This window comes from Gossypium hirsutum, chromosome A06 (genome assembly GCF_007990345.1).
Source record: "Gossypium hirsutum isolate 1008001.06 chromosome A06, Gossypium_hirsutum_v2.1, whole genome shotgun sequence".
Lineage (NCBI taxonomy): Eukaryota > Viridiplantae > Streptophyta > Magnoliopsida > Malvales > Malvaceae > Gossypium > Gossypium hirsutum.
The window spans coordinates 126,840,825-126,868,551 of NC_053429.1; the positions used below are offsets into that span (position 1 = coordinate 126,840,825).

Genomic DNA, 27,727 nt, shown 5'->3' on the forward strand with positions numbered 1-27,727 from the left:
TAAGGCCTGAGCACGAAAATGACCCGAACCAAAATGACTCGAAACAATGTGAAGACAACATAACCCGACCTCAAAAACTTGATTGTCAAACTAAAATGACCCACACTCAACCCAACCCAAATAGATCATTTATGGTTAAGGCCTAAACCCGAAAATGACCTAAACCAAAAACCGAATTGACCTGACCCAGATTAACTCGATCCAAAACCAACCCAACCAGCTCAATCAACACTCGAATGTGTAGTCACAAGATCATTACACTTTAAGGATAAAACCTTAACTTTATAAAAAATATGCAAGAAACAAATAGCATCAGGTTAAACATTCATAGGAGTTTCAAATTTTCATCATAAATCACACATAATCAATGTTGTAAGTTCTAACAGTCACTCGAAATTTAAATTTGAATTTTTCGGTGTTAGAGATATCAAAATAGAAACAATAGTCAAGCAGTTGCCAGAGGGTCGAAACTCGCTAACACGATGCCTTATGTACGGAAACGGATAATAAGTAAGGAGAGTTTGTTCAGAAAATACCCCCATCTATGGAAGGAAAGTCATCAAAGCTCCAAAAACCCATTTCGTTTCCGCCATCCTGAGTTGCATCTCCATTAAGGAAGTCATCCATCGAAACATTCCAGTTCTCGTCAATAAATGGTGTCTGAAAGTAGTTCACTTGATTGTCCATAGCTAATAGCTCATCGGATAAACTCTTTACCGAATTGTCTCCTCCAGTAGGCATGACATTATTCAAGCTCAGTTTCAACTTCTTCGTAGGGTTTGCGTTGTCCAGAAACTCGTTGACCTCTAGAGTAGGTTCAAGAGAGGATGATATTTCAGGAGTCTTGGCACCCTGTTCGCCCCAGACAAGGTCGGAACTGTCAAAGTTGTTACTTCCCTGATCTGAGTTAAAATACGAAGCGGTATTCTCAGGTTCAGCAAAGGGTTTTAACCCATCATCTACAGCAGCTCTAACAGGGTCTGCATATGCAAACTGATCCATTAGTGACTTCTCTTCAATGAAACCCACGGTATCATAGTAGCCCTGCTCAAGTTTGTTCGAGTAACTGAAATCTGGGTTGAGACTTGATTGAACAGAACTCAAATTTGACCCGGAAAGAGGTTTCTGAGAATTCATTTTAACAGCATGCTTTGGAGTGGTACGTGGAGTCTCATCAGGGAAGTTCACCTTTGCTTTCTTACCCCGAATTCTCAGTGCCTCAGCATCATAAGCTCGTGCAGCTTCCTCAGCAGTATTAAAAGTTCCAAGCCACACCCTAACCCCTTTCCTAGGATCACGGATCTCAGCAGCCCATTTACCCCACGGACGCTGGCGAATTCCGCGATACTGGTTCTTCCTCTTTCTTTTTGCAGATTTCTCAGCTTGACCACTGAATTCCACAGATTTTATGGAGTTTGAACCTTCAACATATATATTTAAAAAATCATTATATAACATTAAATCAATGAAAATGTATGAACCACTAAATCACTTTCACCAAGCAATAAAAGAAAAAATTTCAATTTAACCATTTGGACATTAAAGAACATGACCCTTCTAAGCTATGTTACTCAGACGCAAGTGAGAGTGTATGATTTAGGTATGTGTTCAACACAGTTATGGTTAGGTTTTTCTAAATTTATCTACGTATTTAAAGCATCCTTAACAGATCAGATCCCTACATCCACGTGTCGAGCATGAGTTCTTCAAAGACAAAAAGGAAAGTAGAAATATAAGTAACCATACTGATTAAAAGTTAATCTTAACAAATTGTACGTGACAGGAAAGATCCTTTTAAGCTATGTTACTCGAACGCAAGCGCAAGTGTCCAATTTAGGTATGTGTTCAACACGGATATGGTTAGGTTTTTCTAAATTTATCTACATATTTGAAGCATCCTTAAAAGATCAGATCCTTACATCCATGTGTCGAACATGAGTACTTCAAAAAAGTGAATAACTGGAGCAACATAGACTCTACGTATTATGGTTTCAAACATCAATAGACAGAGGAAAGCAGAGATATAAGAACCATACTGACTAAAAGTTAATTTGAACAAATTTGTACGTGACCTGAGAAATTCCAAACAAATAATTTACACAAAATGATGTCAAAAAGGATTGAACAACATAAATTACAATTCCCTGCATTAATTTCTCAAGGAAAGATGAAAAGAGAAACAAATGATCTTAACATAAAATTATGCATTCATGCACCTAAAAGTGATCATGAATGCTTACCTATAAATCAGATCATATGTGCTTAACTATGTTACACAAGACTCCCCGTTTTCCACGAGTAATACATATTCAGACTCCGGCTACACAACTCTCCAATTATATAAAAAAGCTTCAAAAGAAAATTATGCATAGCCATGTTGTACACACAGAACGATGACTCGACACTCACCCGAGTTTTTGTTCGAGTAACATAGATGCTTACATAAAAGCTCAACATTATTAATTACTACAGAATCATTACTTGTCTTTTTTATTAGACAATTTCCAACTTATAATCAAATCTTTAAGGGCATGAGAGACATTATCAAATAAATAAAAGCATATAAATAGAGCAGGAAAAAAGGAAATGAAAAAAAAAGAAGCAAAAGCTTATATATTTACAACTGAAAAAGCATCCTTTGTTTTTTAAAGAAAATTATTAGTCAATGCGTTCAAAAGGCCTAGTTCAATCATCAAACAATAAAATAATCCAGGTAAATTTAAGAATTATTCAACAATATTTAAAAAAAAAGAAGTAAAATTCATGTAATCCAATATTACCCAATGATCTAACCCAAATAAACCTTCAAAATTTTCCTGGAAAATTCACAATAAATTAACTAGTTTTGACCCCAAAAAATTACATATTTTGAAAAAAAAAACAAAAGGGATAAATTATTAGTGTCATTATTAATATTTTACCATGATAAACAGCAGTAGCTGATGATCTAACACATATGAACCTTCAAAAATTTTCTCCAATATCAAAGAGAGGAAAAATCGCAATAAATTTAATTTTGCAAAAAAAAACAAAAGGGATAAATTATTAGTATTATTAATAATTTTTTTACCATGAGAAACAGCAGGAGAGGGTTTCTTTGTAGCAGAAAAAGCAAAGGACTTAACATCAGCCAAAACATCATCAACATCATCATTGAAGTCATCGACATCAGAATCCTCATCCTTAAACACCTGAAAATCAGCCTCGAAGTCATCTTCAAAGCCGACCGCCGGCTTCTTCGAGTGCTTTCTACCCGACCGCTTTTTAGAGCCTGATTTTTTCAGATCGGGCCACAAATAATCCGCTGTCAACCGTTGCGACCGCGCAGGCGGGATGAAATCGGAGATAATCGCACCTCCACACATGGCGATTTGGATTTAAAGTATGGGATTTACGAGATTTTTTAGAGAAATTTAGAGGGCAAAATTAATTTTTTTAATTGTAAATTTTCCTTTTGGTGAATGGTTTTTGTAGGCGGTGAAACTGAAATGATGGAATTATTATTATTTTTATTATAGGGGTTTTAGAGTGGGTTGGTGGCCGCGATGGCCGTAAAAATCGCCGATTTTGTTTATTATTACGTGGTTTTATTGCGCTTTCAATCCCTCTATTTTTTTCATGCTTTTAAAACTGTTTTTTTTCTTAGGGAAACTACGTTAGTAGTCACCCAACTATGACTTTTTTCTTTTTTCTTCACCCAACAATGCTAAGTTACAAAATTGTCACCTGACTATTAGAAATTTTCTTTTTGGATCACCTAACTATGAAAAGTTACAATATAATCACTTAATTATTCAATTTTGTCTCTTTTGGTCACTCAATTATATTGGGTTTTTTGGTGTTTTTATTTTTACGTTAGCCAGTTGGATGACCAAAAAAGATAAATTTGAATGGTTGAATGACCATTTTGTAACTTTTTATAGTTGGGTGATAAAAAAAAATCATTGTTGGATAACAATGTTATAACTTTTCATAATTAAGTGACATCTACTGAAGTTTATAGAATTATTAGAACTACTACTACTATCTATCGTGTCATAATTTAACATATAATGATAATTAAATAATACAAATAGGTCTTTATGTTTTTCATAAAGTTATTCTATTAGTTTTAGATATTCTATTCTTTCATTTTTATCAGATGTCTTTGTGAATTTATTCTTCCAATGTTCTATAAGTTGTTTATAGGATTGGGAATCATATTTTTGTTGATAAGTATATTTTCTTTTCTATTTTTTAGATTTTTTATGTCTTTTATTTTTGAAAGATGATTCTTTAGAGGAAGTGTCTTTTTGACAAGGCTAATATTATGTTACTATTTCCATAATATAAAGGTTTTAAGTCTATTTCTTGTTCTATATTTTATTAATAAGAATTTGTTCTAATTTATTATTAACTTCAGATAAGGTGTCTTTAGATTCGTTGTTCAAATCTATTTCTATAACTTTTTCTAAATTGTTTGTTAGTTGTTTTATTTTGCTTACTTTATTATATAACTTGTGAAATATGTAAAAGTAATATCTATTCAACTATTAGAACCCTTACTAAGTGATGAAATATTGTTTTCATTTTTAGAGTCAATATGCATAGTATGAATGCAAATTTTATAGATAATCAGTTTCTTCCATGAAATTTATCTTAGGTACTTAAAACCGTCTGTTATCTTTGTGAAAAATAAAATAAAGAACACATAAATTTTACGTGGAAACCCTTTCGGGAAAAAACTATGGGCAGAGAGGAGAAGAAAATTCACTATGTCGAAAATTTGAATCTATACAAGAGAAATAGACTATGTTTATTTATAGACTTGTAAAGCCATATTCTAGTAGGATTGAAACACCTTATTCTAATCAATATAAAATAAATAGAGTTTAATAAGGTTTAAAAAATCTTATTCTAAAATAAAATAAAAAAAGTCTAGTTCTATATGGATTTTACTTTTATTTTATTTTCCATCGTATTTTATTTAAATAAGAATTCGAGTCACTTAATTCTAACAATCTTTTATATTTTCTTACTTTAAAATGCCAATAGTTTCACTCAGATATAAACAGGCTATAATAAGACAAAATAATAGATATATGGGTTTTAAGATAAATCAACATGAAATAAACAAAACTGAAAATAAAGGATAAGAACTTACAATGAATACTATGATATTATTTTTCCAGAAAACGTTACACTGACGCTCTGATACCAATTATAGTGAATACAGGAGACAGTTGATAGTTATACAATTAAAGAAAGAAACTAGTAAATAATAAGGGAAAGATTTTTACAAAGTAGGGGAGGATGGTGGATAATAAGTAACTTGGAAATTTTTTTCTAAAACTAACTTCGATGTCTTTCTTAGGCTTCCTCCCTTTCTATTTATAGGAAAAATTTTGAACTCAATTTATTTTCTTTGTATTCCGCACAATTTTTTTTATAAAGATCATGTCTCATCATTGATTTGATGATTTTTTTTATCTTGATGTGTTTGCTTCCACATTGCTTCCTTTTAATTTTGGACAAGGATGTGGTTACTTTTCCACGTTGCTCCTCTTTTTTTTAACTCTGATAAAGACGGTCTAGGTTTTATATCGGCTCCCTTCACAATTGGATGACAATTAATCTTTAAAATTACTTCACTATTTCTTTAAACGAGGTGGATTGGCCATGCCTTTTTGGGATTATCGCTTGGCGTATTTGGAAGAATCATAACTTTTTTTATTTTTCAATACTTTTCTTGGAGTTATGAAGAGGTCCTTAAAGTTTCATACAGCTGAGCAAAGCAATATTAATTAGCCTCAAAAGTAGCTTTTCACAAGGCACATTGTTATTTTCATAATTCATATACAAATAGCAATTGGGTAAGCTTGAGAACAGATGGTTCGGTTAGACTTGATAAAAGCTTTGCAGCAGTTGGAGGTTTTGTGTGTAATCATAATGATAGGTGGATCATGGAGTTCTGTAGGTATTTGGGCAATTGTATAGTGGTAGAGGCTGAGTTTTGGGGATTTTAAATGGCTTAAATCTTATTTTGGACAGACGGTTCGGAAAAGTCTTAATCCAAACTAACAGTATTGAAGCTATTAACGCTATTTAAGAATGTTCTTCATGGAATTCTAACTCTGCACTCGTCAAAAGAATTCATCTTATCCTTAAAATGGTAAAACAGTGGAGGATTCAACATATATCTCGTGAAAAGAATCTAGTTGCTGATAGTCTGGCCAAGTCAGTTCATTTTAGAAGGCTAGGCTTAAGATTGGTTGAAGATCCTCTTATGAGAATTTAATTTACTGATTTTGTAACCTTTTCTTTTGACAAAAAAAAAATCTTGAAATTTGATATAGATCAAATCGATCTCTCTCAATAAATAGGGTAATTTAATCCTTACCATTTTTAAAAGCGAGCAATACAAACAATAATTCACAACGTTTAGTTTTTTCGTCAATTTATTCTACTTTTGGTTGGTATAATAACAAATTTAATAGTCAATATTTTCAATTTTTATCACTTTTTTAATGACTCAAGAAACTTTAACAAATATACTTCTCATTTAGAATCAAGATCAAATTGACAAAATATGCAAATGTTTAGAGTTAAATTTTTAAAAATTAAGACAAACTTAACAAAATGTTTAAACATTGAGAGCTATCGTAACCGATCGAAAACAAGATAAATTGATGAATCACTTTTGAAATTGAAAATAGATTAATAGATGAATAATTATTTTAAAGAATATTTGAGCCTAACCCAACATGATTAATACATTATCAAATTAACCAATGAAGTTAAAGGGATTATATAGGTTATGACATCTAAACTTGACAATTAAGTCTATTTTGATACAATAACAGTCTCACATACAATATTCAAATAATCAAACCAATAATTGAATTGATCAGACTTGATCAGATCAACTACTATATCAACAATAATAAAATAAATAATTAAACTTTTAAAAAGAAAAAAAAATTATTAAACCGATTACTAGTTTTTATCATAATTTTCGATTTTTATCGATGTCAAATAAATTCCAATTCAATTGGTTCAATCCCTTTGTTTGAATCAATATACTAGTCGATTCAGTTGATCCGATCAACCAATCTAATCATGTTCTAAAAACACTTTACACATCATCAAATCTCGATAGAATCCTAATTCCATGAACAAAAATTAATCTAATTGACAAATTTAAGTAGCAAAGTGAACAAAAAGAACACAAATACGAAAGTAAACCTAATTGTCAAATTCAAAACAAAAATTTTATATTATCCCTAAATTAACAATTAAAAATTTTATAAACGAATTCAACATTGGCTTTTTGTTTCAATTTTCGTTTTCGGGTTCAATCCCATTGTTCTTAACCTAACCAATCCAATTCCAACAACAGCGCATAATAGATGATTATGCTACAAACAATTCTTGTGCTTTACCTTTTCATTGAGCTTTAATTTTTCATTCATTCCATGTCATCAAAAATGGCAATCTTTGCATTCTTCAAAATGTTGTGTATATACACACACATATATATATAAATATAGTTTATTTTGTCCTAAACCAGATACATGTCATGCAAACTAAGTGATCAGATCGGATTGAAACGAATTTCATAGCATTAAAACAAAACACTCTCACTTACTGCATATGAACCTAAACCGTAAGGAGCTTCGTCTGCAATTCGAAACTATAAATATAGCTGGATAAGCTCATCACTAACGACGGAAGGAGTAAGCACACCTAAATCTGTAAAGAGTAGAGTCAGATATTGAGGAGGTGTGTAATCTCGAGCAGATTTTTCGACCTCGACCTTTGATGGAATAGGTACCCCGAAATCAATAGTGCGCAAGGCAGGACCCATATCCTTTTGGTCCAACGGATAAAGACGGGCAAACTGCAAAAGAAAATTATCAATTCGATTTTTGATTCCTTCTTAGGTTTGTTGTCTATATGTAATTTCCTAGTTCAGGTACTGCCGAGAAAACAAGAAAAAGAAATGAAGCTTTCATTACCTTGTAGCTTTCGGCGGCCACATAAACGGGTTTATTCATGCTATGTGAGACCAACGCAATCTGGTATGTTCCCATCATATTTATGATACCCCCACTTTCAACAACTCCATCAGCTCCAACAAGTACCATGTCTACCTCATCCATTGTATATGCCACAGCCGAGTCTATTAGAAGCTTTACAGGGACATCAAGCTTGGCCAGCTCATTAGATAAGCGTAATCCTGTTCTGTCGGGCCTTCCTTCTGCATTGAAAGCATGGATAAAAGGAAGATGGACTATTACATAATCGCATCATAAACATATGCAAAAGACCTGACTCCTTTTACAATGACAGCACATTTGACTTAGTCCTGAGGTATGTAGAAAGTCAAACCTGTGCAGAAAACTCGAAAGTGTTTCTTGTTTTGTGCGGCTGTCTTCAATACTTCTAGGACAACTCTAGAGAAACCGTGTACCAAAATGGTACAACCATCAAATATAAAATCTTGACTTAGCATTGCAATAATCCGACGTGCCTGCAAATTTTTGGCAATAATGTCTTCAGGACAGGAATGATCGAAGTATAATTTATGTGAACAACATGGCAATGAAGGGTAAAAGTATCATAGAGGCCTTTATACTAGGAGTAGGATTGCATTTTGCCTCTACTAAAAAAATCAACAAATTAATTCTCGTACATTAGACCAAATGGCAAGCTGGTCTTTCCATTCTACTGTTAAAAACTGATCCCGAGATATATGTAGCATGCCACGTGTAACTGTTTGGTTATTCCGTTAATTACACCAGTTTTTAACAGCAGAAATGGATAAAATTTTAATAGCAAGGACCGGTTTGCTCTTTAATCTAACATAATTTGCTCATTTTTTGAATAAAGGGGGAAAATTGCAATCTGGTTCCTAATAGAGGAACCTTCATGGTACTTTTACCAATAATGAAGTGGTTAGCCATGATTATTTGAAATACCTTGTAAGATATTTCCCCAAACTTCTCTGCACGCTCAATCAACCGATACCTAGCTGAATTAAAGTCCTCATACTCTAAAGCTGATGTTCGAGTCACATATCGCATGAAGAGATCGCAACCTGCTGTCAAAGAGATTGAGGTCGCGTCCCATGCCTGGAAAGCAAACATTGGGTGAGCAGTGATGCAAACGAAGATACATTTAAACATCAAACTAAATGAAAATGGTTAGCAGATAGCAATTTAAATTTCTCAAGATTAAGTCAGGCGAAAATGCACAATTTGACATTAACTGGGGTAACTTCTTCATGTTACCCTCTAACATGCAATGGCAACGGATAAGGACAAAGTATCCTTGTATATTTATCATGCCACCCAATCTTTCGCTCAAAACCATTATATCATCTTGCTAAGCACCTAATAACTTATCCTTTAACCATTTCACACATGTTTTCTCATAAATAAACAAATGCTAAACACATAGAAGTAACATAAAAGGATTGCATTCAGGCTCCATCTTTTATGAGTTACATGAACGTTCTTTTGACAAAAAGCATAATATACATATCAAACCAGACTGAAAAACTGAAGCATATTGCCAATGACTTATGATCCCAGACACCTAAGGACAAGTATGGCTTTATATCAGGATAAGTAAGCAATTTATAAACATACTTTCAATAAACAATGTCCACAGGAACTCAAGAACAAACTCAGAATATGTACTGCAAAAACCAGCACTATTAGGTTTCTACAATCATAAAGGCATTAGCATTTAATCACATCAGTGTCCTCCATAGCAATACCATAGACATTAGACATGGAAAACTAGCTTCTGCCTTTACAGAGCAGCGATGAGTGAAAATTGTTCGTAGGTTATTACGTACAATTACATAGAAATCATCATTGGAACTCTCATATAGTTTAGCTTGAACACGACTCGTGTGAGTAACTTAAAATCACAATGCTCCAAATCTTTATTTTTTCCTGAAATACATGTTTCTGAGACATATTCAGACATGGGGAATACCATCCTCCAAAGACACAGGAAATCTTGGAAATTTTTTAAAGTATCTTTGTCGGACACATATTCATATCTTACAAGTACAGTAAATCAAAGTACAAATACATGTTCGAACAACCACAGAGTAGAATATGCTATTATATAAAAAACAGATTAAAAACTGAAACAATCAAGGCTAGAGCCAACTAAACGGACTAAAACTCACTAATGGCAACAGCACATGGCTGCTTGGAGAACCGCCCATATAATTACGCATTATGGGTCTCGAATCTGATACTTAGGACATAGGGCCTCCGCCTTTGCCAATTGTGCCAAGGCCTCATTAGCTTTAGTAAGCCGGTACTTATATACACATGATTCTATAAAGATACAAATGTATCCCCATTGAAAATGAACTAATATGTGCTACTAAAAGATCAATAGAAGTATGATAAATGAGATAAATTTTAGTATTTCACTAAGTTTCACAGTATAATCTATCAGTCACTATCAAAGCAATAAAAATTTACTAACATAAAAGGCAATATTTCGAAAAAAAAAAGCAAAATAAAAAGCTAAATGGCTCACTTTAAGCGAATCAGAAGCCTTTTTAAGCTCAATTTCAAGTTCCATCATGGTAGTAGCTTGGCTAGCCCTAATAACAGCAGCGAGAGCGCGAATAGCCGCCACAGCCTCCGCCAAATCCGGTTGTTTCCTCCAGCTATTGAACTCATCAATGACGCTAAAAGTCTTATTATCCCCACCAGTTCCTCCACAAGTCGGTGCGACTCTTCCGTCACTTCCCGACGAGACATCATCGTTGGTCTGGACGCTAACAGCAGCCTGGGCCTGGGCGAGCCAATCGCTCGTTACGACGGCGTGGTGGGCGGCGCGGGTCTGGTAATAGGCGGAAATGTCAGGTTTAGGGTTTTGGAGAGAATCGGCCATGGAAGGAGGTGGAGATGACAGCAAGAGCGATTCAGGGTTTGGGGGCAAGTTGGTGTTTTGCTCTTGCTGTCTGTCGAGAATAAAAGAAGCAGATCTCCACCACATTTAATGAATTTTTTTTATGTGATTCGAGTGTCACTTTCTCGGGAAAAATATTAAGGAAACTGAAGGAAAATAACAAAGGCAAGGTTCCTTGTTTGGCGCTAACAGAGAGAGATTAAGATTATAAATAATGAAATTAATAATTAATTAATCGAAATCAGACTCTCATATTTATGGCAATAAATAATTAATTATATGTACCAAAGAAAATATTTATATATTTCTAAAAAATAAAATAATTATATAATATGATTATTATTATTAAATAACTTAGATTTTAATTTTTTTAATTATAAAAATATAAAATAATCAAGATTGTGAAATCATATTGGAATATATATATTAATTTAATGTAATTTAATTATATTTATATGCTAAAAAATTACTACAAAATTTGAATATTTTAAAATTTTTGAAAATAAATAATAATTTTATATATTAAAAATAATTTAAAAATTACTTATAATATTTATTACCATAAATAATATTTTTCATTTAAATTTTGGGTCTATATTAATTTAATACGTAAAATGTTAATTCGTCAATTATATACTTTATTTGCTTATCACCTAGAATTATTTGTAAAATTCTTGTAATATATATAATATTAGCATAATTTAATTACTGATTGAGTTTTAACTCAATTAGCAGTAAAATTATCATCGAGACCTTATATATTTTTATTCAAAATTTTGATAATTTAGTTTTTGTACGTTAGATTAAATAACAAACTAATATTTTCTGTTAAAATTTTAATCAATTTCTACTATTTAAAATTGGTGTAGTTGATAGAATAACTAGACAAATACATGTGGCACACCACGTATACTTCATTCTGAGTTCTGATGTACAATGACTGTTTTTTAACAGAATGACTAATTTGTTCTTTGATTTAATGTACGTGAATTAATTTACCAATTTTTTGAGAAAAAATAAATAAAATACAATTAGACTCCCAATATAATGACATCCATAGTACTTTTAACTCAATTAGTATTATTGTTATTGTTATTCCATAGTGCTAAGAGTTGTTAGTGTTTAAAGTGTCATCTATTCAAAGTCAATAATCCACTTAATGGGTTAGTGTTATCTACAAGTTGACCCGATGCTTTCTCCTGACTCTAATGAGAGATTAAGTATCTAAAAAGATCATATGTTTGTTACTTAGGTTCACAAAATGGGAGCACTTCATCAAATCAGACAATACATGATGCATGACCACCTACCAAAAAAATATAAGCATCTGCACTTTTGAACCCAAGCCCTTAAATGGCATTAATGACATCTATGCTACCACTTTAACAAAACCTATCAAGCACAAATTCTCATGTTCCTTTTATAGTGACCATATACCACAGACAAGATTCAATTTGGCGACGTATACCATTCTATGAACCTATCTCAAGTGACCTTTTTAAAATCTTAGACTCTCATCAAGGTCGGAAGAGAAAACCTTAATTCAACTCAAGAACAATACCAACCTATTGATAGGTTGGTGAACACCAAAGAAATAACACTACAAAAAACTTGTTCGAGAAGAGTTGACTTTTCCAAACAATTATAGTCTTAGAAAATAAATAAATAAATAAAAATGAGTAAACTAAAAAAATAGTCACTTTTGTTTGTCTTATATTACATTTTAGTCACTTATATTTGAAATGTTATGTTTTAGTCACTTATATTATCGTTTTATTACGAAGTAGTCACTCTGTCATTAAACTCTGTTACGTCCTTAATGACGGTTCTACGTGGCAGTCCAAATTAAATTTATTTAATTAAAAATCTATTTTCATATCAACAGGATATCCAAGTTAGCAACCCATTTGGAATGCCACGTACTACTATCATTAGGGAGGTAACAAAGTTTAACGATAGAGTGACCACTTCATAACAAAACGATAATATAAGTGACTAAAATGTAACATTTTAAAAATAAATGATTGAAATATAATATAAGTAATGTTGTTTTAATTTACCTAAATAAAAATACACATTGGAGTGATCTCAATTCTAATTTATTTTGACAATATATCCCATATTCGCTCAACAAAAATTTCAAACTTTGAACTTTTCAATCGAGCATAAATTTTTTTTTTCAATTTTTAGTTAAAATTAGTTTCAGTTTCCCTATCACTAGCATCTTACATTCTCGCCGCTTCTCTCACCAAAATTCTTTTATGAACATTTTATCGATTTACTCTTGTTCGTCGAGTGTTTTTAATTCATTACAAACAAAACCCATTTTTTGTTTCTTTGTAAAATTGTTGAATCCTTATCTTTTGATTCTTGTTCTTTAGCTTTTGAATATACAGATCCTTTTGATTCCATCGATTTTTAATACCGCAATACCCAAATAAACAACACTCTTTCAGTCTTTACTCATCGCCCTTAAATTCTTCTTCTTCTTTTCTCTTTGAAATTTTATCGTACATTATGAAGGCAAGATTGGTGGTGTTTCCAATTAAGGGTAAAATCTGGTGTTTTAGCAGATCCATTGATCAATCTGCATCAGCATTTAACTCTGCTAACACTCCTTCCACTGTTAAAGAACTTTGGAAGAAGATTTCAACAAATTCAAAACCCCTCAATGCCAATGCTGAGCTTCTTGTTGATTTCATTTCAAACAAGGTCCTTTTTTTTTTCATTTCATGGTCTCATTAACTTTCAATCTACATTTTAATATGCTTTGATTCCATTTTTTGTTTTTTCTTTAATCATAGATGAATAATGCTTGGGTTGGTTTGGAAAAGGCCCCTGAGGGTAGTTTCAAGAACAAGCTTCATGGGTATTACTTAAAAATCAAATATGATTAGTTTAAATTATTGGGTTTTCTGGCCTTAGTTTATTGTTGATATTTTTTGTGTGTGTGTGTTTTTTTTTGGTTTTAACATATGTAGGTTTGGATTGCAGCTTTTAGCTCGTGTTAAGCCATCTGAGATTTTGTTGAAATCTATAAGTAAAGAGGTCACTAATGTTAGGATTACATACCCCCCCAGGTTATTTATTTTCTCCTTTTTTCTAAAAAATTCTATTGCTAAATGTTCTATTTTATATGTTAAATATAGTTATATTTCATAATCTTGCTAATGTTTGTATTCAAATGTTCTCTGGGATCTATATTCAAGTATAAATTCATCTTTCATTACTTCTAGCTTTGATAATCCGTTCCCTGGTGTAATTTTTTTAGAATAGCTATACTGTTATTGGCATAACCTATGTGCTCCGACTTGGGTATGGGTGTTAGATACGGGTCTGTTCTATATAATATGAAGTGTTCTCGTGCATTTGGAGGGTATTGGGAATTAGAATAGCTATATTGTTTTTGGCATAGCCTATGTGCTCCAACTCAGCTACAGGCGTCAGATACAGGTTTTTTCTATATATTATAATTTTGTTTTGTGAATTTGGGGGGTTATATCCCTTTACCCAGGTCTGAAAATGTATTGAACAAGGGTACTTCAAGAAAAATGAAGGAGCATAACACGTAGGGCATAACATGTTGTACATATTTTCGGCCAATATAACAGCTCATATATAGCAACGCAAATGGAAATTTTGGTAGAAATTAGAATAGCTATACTGTTATTGGCATAACCTGTGTACTCAGGTACGGTCGTACCAGTTTGTTCTATATATTATAAGTGTTCTCATGTATTTGGAAGGTTATATCCCTATACCTGTGTCTGAAAACGTGTCGAATAGGGGCACTTCAAGAAAAAGGAAGGATCAAAGCACGTAGGGCATAACATGTTGTACATAAATATCTGGCCAATATAACAGCTCATAAATAGTAAATGCAAGTGGCTTTTTAATAAACAATCGTTTGCAATAATGTAGGTGGTAGTGTATTTTCTTTTGCTTGTTTTCAATTTTGTAAAATTTCTACTTAAATTGAACTTTCGCAATATCTGAGAATGAACAATGGTAGGCATCCTTCTATTGTTTCTCCCTATGTTGAAATCTAGATGGAATTTAAGCTTCTTTTATGGAAATTAACATTAAAGATCCTTGAGAATACCAGATTTTGGTTTTCAAGTGTCTGGCACTTTGGGTGATTGCTAGTTTGTTCTTAATACTTATAAGTTTTGCAGTTTAAATTCTAGGCTTGTGCGGCGAAGATTACGACATATAGCCATGAGGTAATTGTTTTACTTTCTATTTGCTTCACCAATATGCAAGAGATTAGAATAGTTTCCCGTGTACAAACAGGTGTTTTTACACAGAAGGTTTCTATGTTTTTAAAAAATGAACATGAGAATAGTGGTCAAGGTTGTGTAACTTGGTTTATGGCATTTCTGAGGTACCACTTTGGAGTTATCAGGAATGACCTTCTGCTAGAATCATCATATATATATATATGGACATTGTGTGTCTCTATACAGTTTTTGCCTCAGTGGACTGTTTATTGATGTCTCGACATTTAACAATCCAATGAAAATAAAAAGATGGTTTTCAACGTTTGATGTTGTTTAATTTATGTTCATATGTTTTTTGTATATTGCTTGAGTTCCTGCAAGCTATATAGTTCCGACTATTTGTTTTCCAAATACATGGAAAAACTTTAGAAATAATTGAACATGCTATTTGATACACATGCCCAAGTTCGAGTAACATAGCATGCGGTAAAAGTACCATAGAAAGCTCATTGTGATAGGAGTTAGATTGCATTTGGCTCCTCTGCTAAAAAAATGAGCAAATTAGTCTCTATATATTAGATCAAAAAACAAACTGGTCCTATTAAAATTTACATTCATTTTTATTGTTAAAAACTGATATCTTTATGTTAACATGAAGTACACGTGGCACATTACCTATAACTGTCTGGTTATTCCGTTTGCTAGACTAGCTTTTAACAATAAAAATGAATGCAACTTTTAACAAAAAGGACTAATTTGATGTATAGGTACTAATTTGCTCATTTTTTAGTAAAGGGGATAAAATGCAATTTGACTCCTAGTAAAAGGGTCTCCATGGTATTTTTACCCATAGCATGCAAAAAACCAATATTATTTCTAAACGTATTGTTCTTTGATTTTCAGGGGTACTGTTTTACACAGGAAATACTTTTATGGTTCAGTTACGTTGCTTCCACTGACTACTGCACTTGCTGTACGTATGTGGTTACTTTTGTTATTCCATCATTTACTGTTCAATGACCTTCCTTCTTGACCCTTTTTTTCTCATTCCGGTTTTGTCTCACATCCTCGTTTAATCTTCTTTCTCACCAGGTTCTACCTCTGCCTAACATCCCATTCTTTTGGGTCCTGTTTCGCACTTATTCACATTGGCGAGCTCTCCAGGTGAGGATTACTGTTCCTAGAGAGATACCTTGGGGTGGTTTAAAAGATACTGTAGTCGAGAGGTTTGTTAATGTGGATAATATTTGAAACGAACAGTTTAGTGTAACCTATGTTGGCCGCCCAGTCATGTTATTCCAACTCTTGTTTTTCTTCAAGTAATGGTGTCCAAGTATAGAGATATGACCCTACAAATGAATGAAAAACATAGAAAAAAGTTGAATACACCCATATTCAACCCTGACAGATGAGTCCGAGTATATGTAGTGCCTAACTCTGATGAGATATTCACAAATACTACTTCTCTATTGAGGTTCCTTGCCTTTTGCTTTCCACTTCTCTTAAGAGCTCGGCATGCTTCTTGTTCTTTGCTTAAAGTTTGGAAGAAGATCCAGTTTTGTTTCTAGGTGAACGAGGAAAAAAGGAATTAAAATAGCTCGTTCTTAGTAGTTAGTTGTTAAGCAATAAAGAATTCAGACATAATATGTATACCTTAGTTTTCGGTGTCAATCTTCGAATTTATCACCGGTTTTTGAACCTTCCACTTAGGGATGGCAAAGCCCGAATTGTCCCATGGATTCAAACCAATGGAGTGGATTTTCTTTTTGAAAGGTAGATATAGGGTGAGGCGGGGTCGATTATTTCTTTTAGGCAGTGAGTATGAAATGGTTATGATCTACCTCGCCCCGCTCCACTATATAAAACTATCATTTTATCGTTGCATATATATAACTATTGAAATGGTCATATCATATTATAGAGAAGTTCATATATTTTTTGTTCAAATATTTACTTTGACTTTAAAAATATTGAAAATATTAAAGATACGTAGCAAAAATTAAATTGAAGCTGAACGGGGAAGAGCGGAGATGGATGCATTCAACATCCATGAAAATAATAATGGATTTCAAGATTATACATCCACGCTGAGGCAGGACAGGTGGCAAAACAAAGTGAATCTACTATGGAGCCCTGCCCTGCTCTATTATCATCCCCACTTCCACTTCATATAATTTGTAGGCATACAAAATAACCACCCACTCACCGTTGTTACCCCATGCTGCAGGGAAGTGAGAAGCTCCTTCAACTAGTCTCAGATTACTCCCGAGCTCAAAGCTTCTCTTCCGAGGTTTCCTTTTCCTATTTCGTGCTCTTGATGTGTGAATGTGTTTTTTTGGTTTACCATTTTATATGGTTTTGTATGATCGAGAATAACATTGTTTATGATTGTGTTGATTAGATGATGGAAGCATCGAAGGAATTGGAGGAGCTTCTTCGCAAAGGATATGAAAATGGCAGCGTAAATGAAAAGGCTATTTCAGATATATGCATCAACTTTAAGTTGAATAAGATCGATGTTTTGAAGTGGAGAGATTTAGTGTAATTTCACTCATCTCTTCTTTTTGTTATCCATTTGGAATATTTCATTAATTGCAATTTAATTTTCTTTTTTGCCTAATATTCTAATCTATTAATATTGTATTAATGTAAAAATTAAAATAAATTTACATAATATTTTGTACAATTAATAATGCAAATTGTTACATCTATGAAAAAAAAAACATTCGGCAAAATATATATTGATAATGAAGGTATTTTCTATTAATATGATAATAGTATATTGAATTGAAAATAATACAATTCACACTTCTGGAAATGAATCTTTCTTAATAGTCTGTGATGATAAATCATTGAAAATAAAAAATTTCAACTTTAATTGTGTTTCATAGTTATTTTAATTTTCCACTTAATATAAAATTTTCAAAAAAAGAAAGTTAAATAATATAAGTAGATAAGCAATTACTTGCTCAAAATAAAATAAAATTATTTTAGAAAAATATTATATTCAAATTATTATATTTTTCATTCATCCAAACCATCCAAATTAATATCAAACATTATATTAATAAATATAAAAAAATTAAAATTAAATCATTTTTTTAAAAAATTAATATTTACTTGTATCAAATAATATAATTATATTCTGCTAGTTTACCAATAATTTATTTTATAAATATCTCCTTAGTCATTTTAACTAAACAATTCATTTTTATATCAATTTCTAAGGCAATTCTTAGACTAGGAACTTCATGGCCAAAAATAAATAATGTACGAAATGGTATATGCAAATATGAAATTCCCATTAAAACAAATTTTAAACCAGCACTTTAAATATTTATCATTCCAATACAGTGAATATATATTATGATAGAATCAAATGCATGTCTTATAGGAGTTCAGGAACTGCAAATCAATATGGTCTCACCAGTTTCTGGGTTTAATTGTAAACCATGTATTTAGGTGTTGCACTGAACTTTTGATATCCCTTTATGACTTTGTTCACTGCATCAAGGAAGTCTTTTTCCGTCACTGTTTTTCTTCGAGCCCGAATAGCGTACATTCCAGCCTCAGTACACACACTTCTTATATCAGCTCCTATGAATAAAATACCATAAAAATCTCGAAATCACTCTTTGGAAGTAAACCAAAATTCGAAACAAGATAAAACTTTGGGAAAAAGTTCCTACCCGTGGAATTTGGGCAAAGTCGGGCTAAAAGCTCGAATCTAATATCGCGTTCACAATTCATTGTTCTTGTATGGATTTTGAATATCTGTGTCCGAGACTCTAAATCAGGAAGACCAAACTCAACCTTACGATCTAATCGTCCGGGACGTAATAATGCAGGGTCTAGTGTGTCTGGCCTGAAAAATGAATGACATAGAGTATGACAAAAGCAGTAAGCATATCCTGTTCCAACTATTCGAGTCAGGATGGCTTTAAGGAACAAAAGATGATGCAATGCTCCGTTGAATATAAAGAATTGAAATCGTAGGTAGCAGTGTTGACCTGTTTGTTGCCATCAGAACTTTGATGTTTCCACGGGCATCGAAGCCATCGAGCTGGTTCACGATTTCAAGCATGGTACGTTGAACCTCGTTGTCTCCACCTACACCATCATCAAAACGTGCACCCCCAATCGCATCAACTTCATCAAAGAACACAATGCATGCTTTCTTTGATCGTGCCATCTGCGGTTATTCAGTAACGCCAAAATAAAATAAGTAGCGTAGAATAACATTCAAGAGAAAAGTTAAACAACTACTTTAGCAGGTTATAACCTGAAACAGTTCTCGGACCATTCTAGCTCCTTCACCAACATATTTTTGAACGAGCTCACTTCCAATAACACGAATGAAGCAAGCATCAGTTCTGTTTGCGACGGCTCTTGCAAGAAGTGTCTTACCGGTTCCAGGAGGACCATAGCAAAGAACACCCTTAGGAGGATCAATCCCGAGCTTGACAAATTTCTCAGGATGAAGCATGGGTAGCTCAACAACCTAAAAAAAGAAAAAGAAATCATCAATCCATAGTATGAGAAAAGCTTAAAGTTTTCTACTGTGCACGTGTACATATTAAAAGAAGATGGTGCCATACATACTTCTCGCATCTTTTCGATTTGTTCCTTGCATCCGCCAACATCATTATATGTCACATCTGGCTTCTCCTCAACAGTCATCATGGTTACACTCGGGTCAATTTTAGGAGGCAAGGGAATCTGTATCTGATATTTGTTGCGGTCGACCCTGCAAAGGCAACAAATAAATTCAGGTCATGCAAACATACAACTACCTAAAAAATTTCTTAGGTTACAAATGAAGGCAACAATACAACTGCAACGGGAGAAATAAACTATTTTCCAGATATAAAACTCTATGAAAAGCATAAGAGAGTAACGTTGAAAACTTACCCCACGCGCATGCCTTCTTCAATATCAGTGGGGGAAACTTTGTCACCGAGCCCAACAACAAACTGCAGTTAGAAGCCACATGCATATCAAATAAAAAATTTCTGATGCCTATCCAGATGGGAAAATATTAAACTCAGAGATCCATAGATACATACCTTGGCAATTTGCTTAACATTTATAACATATTTGGCATCTTCGGTATTTGGATTAATTATCTTTGTGCATCTTGCCACCTGGATGAAAAAATAAAGCCAATACTCAATTGACTTGAGAAAGCAACATAAATCCACAACTTTCTTGAAACCATTTTAGTAAATCTTAATACCTGAAGTGGTTGCTCCTCCTGCATCATTTGCTTATCGGAGACAAGATCCCATTGGCTAGGCGCAGCTAACCCAGTATCAGATTCCTTGATGCCTATTTAGCAAAGTATACCAGCAAAGAAAAGGGAATTCGTTAGTATGACAGCCACAGCTGCTAAACATGATGCTGTGTTCACAGCAGCCAATCAAGAAGTCACAACAGTAAGAAGAGGGATTACGAAAACATATTAATCATTAAAAATTGTAAGCAAAAGGAAAGCTTTTCCTTGTCAAGATTGGTCAGATACTGCAAATTAAGGTTTTTAGAGACAAGCAGGCATGTTCCCTAAAGAGCTAACTTATGCTCCACCGACCACAACCCAATGCACAGATTTTTCACATGAAAATATAAACTAATATGCCATTCAATATATTATGTTGCATCATTAATGCTGTAACAAGCACCAAAAGCAAGATTAGTTCAAACTTATCACTTGGTACCAAACAACAAAATTTATGAAAATATACAGTTTGACCCCAATTTCACACAAGAAAACAGAAAACATAAAGGCAAGCAAATGACTTTGTAAAACAGCAACATAAGTAGGGGTGTAAATGAGACACTAGTGCTGGCTAGTTACTCGAATTCGACTAAAAAAAAACTCGAATTCCATTTAGTAATTATCAAGCCGAACTTGAGCTTAGTAATACTTGGCTTGAACAGCTTGCAAGCCTTATCGAGCTTTTCATTTTAATATATATATTTAAATATTATATATTATTAAATTATGTTATTGCCCTTAGTATATATTATTAACTCTTAGTTTAATTATCAAGCAAAGCTCGAACTTGAATACATACAAACTTAATCAAGCTCAAGTTCAAACTTGAGTGCAAAAATTGATAAACAAGCTTAATCAAGCTTGATTAGCTCGATTATATCTCGAACTAGCTCAAGCTTAAAATAAATGTTCAATTGAGCTCAAGCCAAGTATCGAGCTATGAATTTCAAGTCGATCTCAAGCTTGCCAGTATTCAGACTCCACTCAGCTCGATTATAACCCTAATTGTAAGCAGTGAAAGAAGGGAGAAATCATATACCGCATAAATCATTTACATTCTTCGCCATTTCCTTAATCTCCTTTTCAACTTTCTTAATGCTCGTTGAATAAGGACCTAAACCCTGCCACATAAAAACGAAAATTCTCATGTATTTGTCCACATAATCAATACATCTAAAGCAAAAAGGAGCATCAAAAATCAAATCATAGGATCTTCAACAGTATATTTCACTTCATAAACCCTAAAAATTGGCGGTTAATGTTAAACAGCACATCTCAAACATATAAAAACACTACATTAAAGAATTAAAAAAGCGAACTTCCGTATCTGAAACAGATCTGAAATGCGAAAAAGAAACAATAAACCGAAAGATTCAACGTAAAACAACGAGTAGAGAGAAAGAGAGTTCAAAATTTACATAGGTTTTGAGAAGCGCGATATCATCTTCGTCAAGAGGTCTAGGGTTTTTCTCGTCCTTGAACTCATCCTCTGGTTCAGGCGCCATTTTTTTTTTTTTTTTTGCTTTCTTCTACTTTTCTTGAGCGGAAAGATATCTGAAACTGAGAAATTAAGTAGCAAACAAAATAACCACACCACCCATATATAAAGTATAAAATAATGGTATAATTTGAATTTCAACCTTCTACTTTACGGAAATTAATAACTTAGTCCCTTTATTTTAATTTGTCTGAATTTGATTTTTTTAGTTTACGAAAATTTAGAAATTAGTACAAATTAGTGGTTCAAGTTTATGTTAACCGATATTTGGACTAAATTTTAATTTCCATAAAGTATGAAGCCAAATTCTAACAAAATAAATGAACTAAATTCTCAATTTTTGTAAATTAGAATGCAATTTTTGTTAAGAGCCATAAATGAGTTAGAGCTCCGGAAAGAAGCTGTAATCTATAGTACTATATATAAAAGGCTAAGGCTTTCCTTAAGAAGCCACTTATCCATTCCTTTCTTTTTACAATGGGAAAAAATGGTAAAATTTCAGTTTTAACCCCTCTGTTTTTTATCATTGTATAAACATGGTTAAATTTCAGTTTTAATCCTTATATTTCACTCAAATTTGATATTTAATTTCGACGCTTTGATTTTTACATATTTTAGACTCCTGTCGGTTCCCTTTTTTTTTCTTTTCTTTTGACAAGAGAAAATAATGGCTAAATTTCAGTATTAATCCCTCTACCTTTTTGAGATTATATAAAAATTGTTAAATTTCAGTTTTAATCCTTATATTTTGTTTAAATTTGAGATTTAATCTCTATATTTTAATATTAACATAATTTACACTTGTCCTTTTTTTTTCTTTCTTTTGACATGAGAAATAATGGCTAAAATTCAGTTCATTCATCTACTTTTTAAGGATTATATAAGAATGATTAAATTTCAAATTTGATACCTAAAATATGCTCAATTTTAAGATTTAATCTCAATTTTAAGAATCATTAACACCATTAAAAGTCTTTATTAAATAAAAGTCCATTATAAAATCATTTTTTGTTACATTGAACTCAACAGAGTTATTTTTATTTTAAAATGTCACGTCAATAAATTTAACATAAGAATTTTAACGATATTAATAAATGAATCTAAATTTTAAAATTCAAAAAATAAAAAAATTAAATTCCTGAAAATAAAAACAAGTAATCAACCTAACACCAAATGTGAGAGGATACGAGCATAATGAAAAAGATTGAAAATATAACTGCATCGGTTCCAGCCATTCCAACCAACACAGCATTCCAGTAATAAATCGGTGCAACTCTCCCTTTTGCACTAGCTAAAATTCCGATCTATATCAATCGCACTAGCTTATTCTACCCAATTCCAATTGCACCGACCAAAACATTATTAATGCATGAATATTTTATATTTGAATATGCATATATCATTTAAAAATAGCGATAAATTTAAAACAATACATCGAAACAAACTGATACACACCAATCCAGTAAAAAAGACATTACGTCCACAGGTGCGATACTATCTTGGGTGGAGGTAAACATTTTCTTCAATATTGTGATAATTACATAATGAAAATATTAGGAGTGGGAACAAATCCATCACTAATCACACACATATATTCAACTTCTCTTTTGAGACACATAATATTTTTTTAATCCATCTTGGTCAGTCAAATCACACACACATATACATATATTAACTAAATTTATTGCAACAATGGCCAATAACTTACTTTGGAGACCTAAAATTCCCTCTCTGGGAAAAGAATAGGAGCAACTAGAGACCATATATAGAGACCTGCTGTTGCCCACCCAGTTATAATCCGAACCCAAACCGATGGCCATCCTACGTCGACTAACTTCCCGCTTTCCCCAACCGAGGTTGACCAGCCGGTTAAAAGCATTGCTGAGTACATACTTGCAAGAGAAAAGATTATGTGGAAGAAGGCATATGAATAGGAGACCGGCTTGTTCTTCTCTTTTTCTTCATGTTCATCTGCCTTGTCCATTGGAAGCAAAGGCTTTCCTGCACCTTCAACCATTCAAATCAAGATGTTAAATTGTACCCTTAAATAGGAAAAAGAACATGCTTAAACATGCTTGACCCTACGTGCTCCTGGTTGCTGCAATAGCAATGCTGTCAATTGAGCTAAAGCTCAATATATGATAATTTTATCTTCTTTCCTTTTCCTTTTCTTTTTTTTGTTTTTCGCCATAGAGAACCTCAGGTTAGTGTGCAATAAGAAAGGCGGTAAGGGACAGAAAAGGGGAGAAGTAAACCCCAAATCTGTAATTTGGAAACCAACCCTTATTCTCATCCCAAAAAATGTGAAATTTGTAAACAAAACTTGCTTAAATTTTAAGAAAAGAACACAGATGAATGGCTATTTTAATGGTATACGGCAGCAATACCTGCACGAGGTGAGCTTGGTGGGGAGAGTAAAGTTGTTGAAGACCCAGCACGAACAGCAGAGTAGACAACTGACAGGACAGTGGTAAGCAGACCTAAGGTCAAGGTACCAGTTGAAATTGCTTTTGAATGCTTGTGAAGACCATTGCATTCGTAATCTCTCGGTTCACTTGCAAGTCCACTATAGCATAGGTACATGCAGTACAGTGATATAACTGAAGCTGGCAAAATGCTACCGCCAACCTGTTACATGACAAAAAAGAATAAAGTATTTCAACAAGATATATGTATAGAACACAACAATTCAACAATTCAATCTATAGTAGTAATTTCTTGTGTAAACACCGTGAAATAGGTGAGGAGAGTGAGAAATGAGACTTCAATAATTCAATTTTAAAGAACACAACAATGAGCATTCTCATAAGGTCAAATGGGAAAATAGTTTGTCCAATCTAAGCCATCTTTGCAATCGACCTATTCTTATGTCGGTTCTATATTATATCCTTTAGTTGCAATAGGTTGATCATGGAAAATAGAAAATACTCGTTCGAAAAGGTATTTAGTCTATCGAACATAGAAAAAGCATCACTTATCTAACAGAAGCCATCAACTTTAGCTAAGCCCATCCCAGCTCCCATTAATGATATACAATCCACAAGAATTCAAGCTGGTCTAAATTTAGCAAAGGGCGGCCTCGACTTTACTCCAATTAAAATTTTAACCTTACACATTTTTATTCCACAAAACACTAATAGAATTGATAATGATGGGCTATTATGATTGCGAAGACATAAAAACAGAAGCTTACCGCAGGATGCAGTGCAACTATGGCAAACAAAAGAACAAGAGTCAAGGTCATAACGATAAAGAAGGTATTGAGTCCACAATCTTGTCCGGATGGAGTGAACAAGTGGAAGAGAAGTCCCGAGAAGCCAAATGTTGCCAAATAACAAACAAGAGAAACAACTAGTAGAGCAACATACCTACAAGAAAAAGCAAGCATTGCACCTGATCTGAAGAATAGAAAGAAGAGATACCAAAAAAAAAATCATAAAAGAAAAAAAAAAAAAACTAACCAGAATTGCTCATCATATCCAACCCATTTGTCATTCCATCCATGAACAAAGTCGAGTAAAAGCACGACTTGAACCAAAAGAAACAGTCCTGCGCCAAACTTTGATGCTGACTCTGTAAAAGCAAAATTTAAGTGTCATATTAAGTTAACCATAGGTGCTTTTAGCCATATTATTTTCTTCTCTAATCATTTAAATCTTTAATAAAATTTTCTCCTATAGCATGTAAGATACTTCAAAAAGGATCATAGTCTTAATTTAGTAGAATGGTCCACCAAAACATAGCTTACCATAGAAGCTGATAATCTCGTTTGGAACAAAAAACATCAAAATCACTAAAATGAACCAGCAGATAATTTTCATCATCCATCCACCATGGTGCACAGCATCACGAGGATCCCTCTGGTTTTTCACACCAACCATTGAGAAAGCTAGGATAGTAAAGAACAGAAAGTTTCCCAAGCTAACCCGCAGCACTGCATCCGTTTCAAACCATTCCCTGTCGGGTGTTTTATGGAAATGGTTGATCCCTGAATAAATAACAACATATTCACTAGATCAGCAAAATAACTCCAACAAGCTGACCTTCAAACCTTATATTAATGAAATATGGGACCCCAAATCAATAACTAAGGACAATCTAAAATGGGGCAGCGCAGTAGATGAGAAATAAGGTATGAGTACCAGTTGCCACTCAAAGGAAAATGTGGAAAAGGCAAAACTCCTAATTTATCCACGAAACAGGACTGATTCAATAAACCATGGCCCCGAACATGGTGAACGGTGATAAATTTCATGTTCACGTGGAAATCTGAGCATTCTTCACATTCCCTAAAATACTCAATACATCAAGAAATCATGTAAAAGAACAATTAGCTCCGAGTGATCCAACACTCCTGAGACAAATGACTATAAAACTAAAGCCTAAAGAATTCATCTTCCCTGCCCATTGCATACGCCAATGCTATGATACTATCAACAATTTAGCAGCATCATTTGCACAGTTAAACATTAACAAAAGTTTTTTTAATACATATTGGGAACTCAAAACAGGCTAATTAAGTGAATCACACAATGCAGCAATAATAAATAAATAATAAGGAAGGCACAGTTTAACGAAACATACAAGGGAGCTTCTCCATCAGCGGGGCAGCAACCTCACGAAGGATCCACGAAACAACAAGAGAAAGAGCAAAAAGTCCACAATAAGCGATCCTTGCAGATCTCCGACTAATCCCCGAAACCACCGTGCGGCATGCATCGCAGGCACATGCCGCACAACAAGATGCAAGACATGAAGCAGCCCACATCCTCTTCAACCACAACAACAATCAATCAACCAACCAACAACTACAACAAATAAAAGAATCCCTTTATCTAAACATCAAATAAATCATTAAATTCCATTAAAAAAAACCCTGATTGTTGAAGATTCAAACGGGAAAACCCTCAAAATCGTTTCCAAACAACAACTAAATTGAAAAAGCCACATCCTCTTCAACTACAACGACAATCTTTATCTAAACACTAAATAAATTATTAAATTCCAAAGAAAAACTCCCTAATTGTTGAAGATTCAAACGATAAAACCCTCAAAATCGTTTTCAAACTACAAATAAATTCAAACAGCCCAGTCAATCAACTAACAACGACAACAAATAAAAGAACCCCTTTATCTGAACATTGAATAAATTATTAAATTCTGCAAAATAAATATATATTTGCTGAATATTCAAATCGGAAAACCCTAAAAATCGTTTTAGAATAAATGAAGAAATTTAATTATTCTTTTCTTACCTGAGAAATTCAGCGAGATAATGTAACGCAAAGACGATGATCGGTCTTGGGAGGCACGAAGAATATAGGAGAAAAGACTCGAAAGCTTAAATCACATACGGTTCATTGTATACTAGAGCTCTTGTAATTTCCTGATCAAAGCCGCTGGCCCACGTTCGGTCCTTTCAAGATGAACGGCATGCATTAATTTGTTCCTTCGGGCCGGGCTTAAGCGGCTAGCCTAATTATATATAATTTAGGTTAAATTCTGTTATTAGTTTCTGTACTTTGTAAAAGTTGTGATTTAGTCCAATTACTTTAATTTAATCAATTTTAATTTCTGTATTTCTTGAATTTTGAAATTTTAGTTCTAATCTAAACAGGGAAAAATTAAAACCATTTGGTTAAATTCAATTATTAGTCTCGTACTATGTGTATAATTATAGATTTAGTCTATATTCTCCAATTAGATCATTCTAAGTCCCTATATTTTTTAAATTTTGAAATTTTAGTTTTGATGTAAATGATAGTAGGGGTGAGCGTTCGATCGAATCGAGTGAAAATTTTGAGTTAA

The 27,727-nt window shown here is 33.0% G+C and overlaps 5 protein-coding genes across 9 annotated transcripts; 1 reads left to right on the forward strand and 4 right to left on the reverse strand.

Annotated features, from left to right (window-relative positions):
• Positions 1-312: 312 nt before the first annotated feature.
• LOC107960282 (ethylene-responsive transcription factor RAP2-12) lies at positions 313-3,537 on the reverse strand. Its single transcript, XM_016896594.2, has 2 exons — positions 3,071-3,537; positions 313-1,421 (listed from the first exon to the last, which is right to left on the reverse strand). Exons 1-2 carry the CDS (start codon positions 3,363-3,365, stop codon positions 526-528), a joined length of 1,191 nt encoding a protein of 396 aa, XP_016752083.2. The 5' UTR covers positions 3,366-3,537; the 3' UTR covers positions 313-525.
• A 3,920-nt stretch (positions 3,538-7,457) lies between these two features.
• On the reverse strand, positions 7,458-11,105 carry LOC107960281 (translation initiation factor eIF-2B subunit alpha). The gene is made up of 5 exons (XM_016896593.2): positions 10,549-11,105; positions 8,961-9,113; positions 8,371-8,512; positions 7,998-8,239; positions 7,458-7,879 (listed from the first exon to the last, which is right to left on the reverse strand). Exons 1-5 carry the CDS (start codon positions 11,011-11,013, stop codon positions 7,673-7,675), a joined length of 1,209 nt encoding a protein of 402 aa, XP_016752082.2. The 5' UTR covers positions 11,014-11,105; the 3' UTR covers positions 7,458-7,672.
• Positions 11,106-13,005: 1,900 nt separating this feature from the next.
• On the forward strand, positions 13,006-17,766 carry LOC107960280 (uncharacterized protein C23H3.12c). Its single transcript, XM_016896592.2, has 8 exons — positions 13,006-13,638; positions 13,731-13,795; positions 13,908-14,006; positions 15,102-15,149; positions 16,050-16,119; positions 16,239-16,310; positions 17,374-17,436; positions 17,548-17,766. The coding sequence occupies exons 1-8, from the start codon at positions 13,444-13,446 to the stop codon at positions 17,689-17,691; spliced, it is 756 nt and encodes a 251-aa protein (XP_016752081.2). The 5' UTR covers positions 13,006-13,443; the 3' UTR covers positions 17,692-17,766.
• A 663-nt stretch (positions 17,767-18,429) lies between these two features.
• Positions 18,430-22,001, reverse strand: LOC121230846 (26S proteasome regulatory subunit 7A). Its single transcript, XM_041116347.1, has 10 exons — positions 21,840-22,001; positions 21,461-21,542; positions 20,383-20,474; positions 20,213-20,290; positions 20,058-20,119; positions 19,749-19,893; positions 19,429-19,647; positions 19,157-19,338; positions 18,836-19,011; positions 18,430-18,743 (listed from the first exon to the last, which is right to left on the reverse strand). Exons 1-10 carry the CDS (start codon positions 21,924-21,926, stop codon positions 18,586-18,588), a joined length of 1,281 nt encoding a protein of 426 aa, XP_040972281.1. The 5' UTR covers positions 21,927-22,001; the 3' UTR covers positions 18,430-18,585.
• A 1,381-nt stretch (positions 22,002-23,382) lies between these two features.
• Positions 23,383-27,331, reverse strand: LOC121230847 (probable serine incorporator). 5 transcript variants are annotated; one of them, XM_041116349.1, is made up of 7 exons: positions 27,175-27,331; positions 26,504-26,690; positions 25,668-25,907; positions 25,381-25,492; positions 25,113-25,287; positions 24,307-24,547; positions 23,383-23,926 (listed from the first exon to the last, which is right to left on the reverse strand). In XM_041116349.1, the coding sequence occupies exons 2-7, from the start codon at positions 26,685-26,687 to the stop codon at positions 23,637-23,639; spliced, it is 1,242 nt and encodes a 413-aa protein (XP_040972283.1). In that variant the 5' UTR covers positions 26,688-26,690; positions 27,175-27,331; the 3' UTR covers positions 23,383-23,636. The 5 variants fall into 5 exon arrangements, with proteins under 5 accessions (XP_040972283.1, XP_040972286.1, XP_040972285.1 ...); XM_041116352.1 differs by having other exon boundaries at positions 25,381-25,486; positions 27,175-27,327; XM_041116351.1 differs by having other exon boundaries at positions 24,313-24,547; positions 26,504-26,727; positions 27,175-27,326.
• Between the last annotated feature and the right edge of the window lie 396 nt (positions 27,332-27,727).